This window comes from Rhinichthys klamathensis, unplaced genomic scaffold, assembly GCF_029890125.1.
Source record: "Rhinichthys klamathensis goyatoka isolate OS25496 unplaced genomic scaffold, OSU_Roscu_1.1 h1tg000274l_1, whole genome shotgun sequence".
In the NCBI taxonomy this organism is placed as follows: domain Eukaryota; kingdom Metazoa; phylum Chordata; class Actinopteri; order Cypriniformes; family Leuciscidae; genus Rhinichthys; species Rhinichthys klamathensis.
Window position 1 is genome coordinate 113,832 of NW_026606793.1, and position 3,804 is coordinate 117,635.

Here is a 3,804-nt window from a genome sequence, read left to right on the forward strand (position 1 = left end):
GTGATGCCAATAGAAGAAAGTCTGTCTAAAAAGATAGTGTGTGAAATTGTACCGAATGCCGCGCTCAAATCAAGCAAAAGGAGAATGGATAGTAAACCAGAGTCAGCAGCCAGGAGAAGGTCATTAGTAATTTTAAGGAGTTCCGTTTCTGTGCTATGAAGAGAACGGAAACCAGACTGGAATTGTTCATATATTATTGTAGGAAAGATGAGTATGAAGTTGAGCAGCAACAATTTTTTCAAGAATTTTGGAGATGAATGGAAGATTTGAAATAGGACGAAAATTATTAAGGTTGTTGGGATCTGAACCAGGTTTCTTAAGAATTTGAGTTACAGCAGCTGTTTTAAGAGAAGAAGGAACAATTTCAGTGGTAAGAGAAGAATGAATGTTTGTAATGAGAGGGGACAGAAAAAGAGTAACGGCCTTCACAAGAACCGTAGGAAGGGGGTATTATGAGTTCCAAAATTTCATTTGAGGGTAAGGCAAATGCTGTGAGTAAATCGGTGGGAGCAAATGAAACTGGGACTGGTGAGTTCGGACCAGAAGTAGACATGAGTTGCTGGTGGATGTGTTCAATTTTTAAAGAGAAAAATGATAATATAGAATTACAAAAATCAGAAGAGTACAAGTGAGGAGGAAGTGGATCCCGAGGTTTTGTGAATAAGGGGAAAAGGGCCTTTGAATTTCCTTCACTTGAACTGATTAAACCAGAATAGTAAATGGTTTTAGCTCTAGAAATATAATCTTTGTAAAGAAGAATGTGCTTTGAATACATGTCCTTGTGCACAGTGAGACTGGGTTTCCTGTAAAGTCTTTCGAGTTGTCTTCCTTTGCTTTTAATTTTCTAAGAGTGGGAGTAAACCAAAGTGCAGATAGAGTAAATGAAACTGTCTTGGTTTTGAGTGGAGCAAGGTTATTAAAGAGGTTAGGAAGGTTATAATTATATAGTGAGAGAGTAATTCATCCGGGGTAGAAAAAAAAATAGAAAAAAAAAACCTTTCATGTCCTTTCACTTTATACTGTATTTCTCTCTTTGATTTGTTTTGATGTACTGACAATTAAATGTAATATTTTTTTTCTTTCATGTCAGAACTGAGTGAAGTGGAGGAGGAACATCATGTCAAACCTGGAGAAAAACCTTTCAGTCACTCAAAGACTAAACAGACATTTTTAAAGAAAAGAGCCAAGCAATCTACAACCTGCACTCAGTGTGGAAAGAGTTTCACAACCAAACAACATCTTGAGCGTCACATGATGATCCACACAGGAGAGAAGCCGTTCACATGTGATCAGTGTGGAAAGAGTTTCACTCAATCATCATCCCTTAATGTTCACATGATGATCCACACCGGAGAGAAGCCGTTCACATGTGATCAGTGCGGCAAAACATTTATCTGTGCATCAGACCTGAAGAAACACCTGGCAGTTCATATGAAGGAGAAGCCGCATTCATGTTCTGTGTGTGGAAAGAGTTTTTCACGGCAGCAAACTTTACATGGACATGAGAAAACTCACACTGTGAGAGAGTACATGTGCTTTGAGTGTGAGAAGACTTTTACTAAAGCAAGCAATTTAAAAGTGCACCAGAGAATTCACACCGGAGAAAAACCTTACAAGTGTTCACACTGTGACAAGAGATTCAGTCAGTCATCAAATCTGAAAACACATGAGAGGATCCACAGCAGAGAGAAGCCGCACACGTGTGATCAGTGCGGGAAGAGTTTCTCTATTAAAAGTGGCCTGAAGCGACACATGAAGATCCATGCAGTGGAGAAACCACTTAAACACAGTCTGAGATCACTGTAGTTTATTTTCATGTGCTGAGCAACAAAGTCTCTTCTGTGTAAGTTAGCCACACATCACCCTATAGCCAAATCTCTCCTCTCCCCCTATAGCCGGTGTGTGGTGAGCACAGGACACTTTGTTCATTGATTGGTATTATTAACTCCTAGGTGTTCTTCTTTCAGACAAATACAATCAGAGTTATATTAAAAATGTCCTGGCTCTTCCAAGCTTTATAATGCAGTGAATTGCATGATAAAAGTGCATCTATCCATGATAAAAGTGCATCTATGCATGATAAAAGTGAATCTATGCATGATAAAAGTGCTCCACACGTCTCCAGGGGTTAATAAAGGTCTTCTGAAGTGAAGTGATTTGAAGAATGTCATAAACCAGAGACAGTAGCCATTGACTTGCATAGTATTTGTTTTTCTACTATGGAATTCAATGGGTTCCTTTAACCGTCTGGTTTCTGGCATTCTTCAAAACATCTTCCTTTGTGTTCAGCAGAAGAAAGAAACTCATACAGGTTTAAAACAACTTGAGGGTGAGTAAATGATGTCAGAATTTTCATTTTGGGGTGTTTACACACATTGAAAAAACATGTTGTTTGGCAAATTAACCATTCAATTTGAAGCGATTTCCGTGTTGTGGTTGCTTTCTAATAAATATCGCCTTGAATTGAGTATTTCATTCAGTCTCATTATTTAGTTGTTTGAAAGAATATACTTTTCCCCCACTTTTACTATTTAACTATTAATAAACTTAGAAATATGTTGCCAAAGCTTTTTAGTAAATGGAAAGATCAAAAAAGATATACAACTGGTTCATCTGATTCACCACAAAAGGAGCAACTGAGACAAATCTTGCTTTTAAACTTTTGCATGTAATGGTTTGCTTGAGAATTGTTTACTTGAGGGCAATACTTGTGGATTCTTTTGAAAGAAATATTTTACTTTGTTGGTTAAATTATGTGGAAGCATTCATCCTTTCTTTAAAAAAAAGGAAAGCAAAACAAGGTAATTGCTGAAAATATATTAATTTCTATTTAATATGTGTGTGGGGGAGGGGTTATTACATTACCACAAAGTACATTCAGAACTACAATAATATAAACAAAAGAAAACGTACAGCCTAGTAGTTGGCTAACAGTTACAGAAATAATTTTAACGACTTAACAGGAAAGCTTTAATCCGAATGGTTTTCTTAATAGGCTATATATTCTGATTTCACGTTGAAGAATACAAAAAGAGCTTTGGTTTTACTCTATATTTGCATTTATGTATATGATATTTAGTGAAAAATGTGTGGACTTCAGTTGTCTTGCCAAGTCAGAAAACAAAATGAATCCAGCCCTTTGAAGACTCAGCTCGAAGGCTGGTTAGCGCCCTCTGGAGGAAGACACCATATCACATCTTTGCAGGTAATGGGGACGGATAGGCTTGTTGTGCGCATTTGTGAATCAAAGATATTGTTTTACCAGCCATGACACAAAAACAGGCATATATGGCTTCAACATTTTATATGGTTTTAAAAATTCACAATCCTCTATTGCAATTTCTATACCAAAGCTAAAACTACTAGCCTAACTAATATGAATTTAACAGCCCATTTTTAGAAAATAGTAAACTGTAATAAAATAAGAACAAACAATCAATTCCACAAAACAAATCCATAACAATGAAATAAAAAGTGCTCTTCATGCAGGTCTAATAGTTTTCAGGTACCGAAATTTAAGAAAGTAGACTAATCTAATAAATAACTGCACCGCATATCCTTTTTAAAGTTTAAGAGCAGAGAATCTTTTTTTCTTTGTGGTTTGGTTGAGTGTTATGGTGCGTTCCAGGCAGGTTTTTGAGCACGTAAATCACGACTTCAAACCACGACTCACGACTTTGTAGCGTTCCAGGCCAGTCACGCCAAACTACTAATGCTGGCAATGCTGTCAAGTTCAGGTTTACGTCACCTTAACATTTCCATGCGGCAATACACTTTCACGACATAGGCCTACTTATTGTTTCA

The 3,804-nt window shown here is 36.8% G+C and overlaps 1 protein-coding gene across 1 annotated transcript; it reads left to right on the forward strand.

The window, feature by feature from the left end:
• Window positions 1-452: 452 nt before the first annotated feature.
• LOC130102569 (gastrula zinc finger protein XlCGF49.1-like) lies at window positions 453-1,929 on the forward strand. The gene is made up of 2 exons (XM_056268523.1): window positions 453-528; window positions 1,091-1,929. Exons 1-2 carry the CDS (start codon window positions 453-455, stop codon window positions 1,804-1,806), a joined length of 792 nt encoding a protein of 263 aa, XP_056124498.1. The 3' UTR covers window positions 1,807-1,929.
• The last annotated feature ends 1,875 nt before the right edge of the window (window positions 1,930-3,804 follow it).

Coding starts and splice junctions, on each gene's coding strand:
- LOC130102569 (XM_056268523.1), top strand. CDS start 453: ATGAGTTCCAAAATTTCATTTGAGGGTAAGGCAAATGCTGTGAGTAAA. Junction 529..1,090: donor AGCAAATGAAACTGGGACTG/GTGAGTTCGGAC, acceptor CTTTCATGTCAG/AACTGAGTGAAGTGGAGGAG.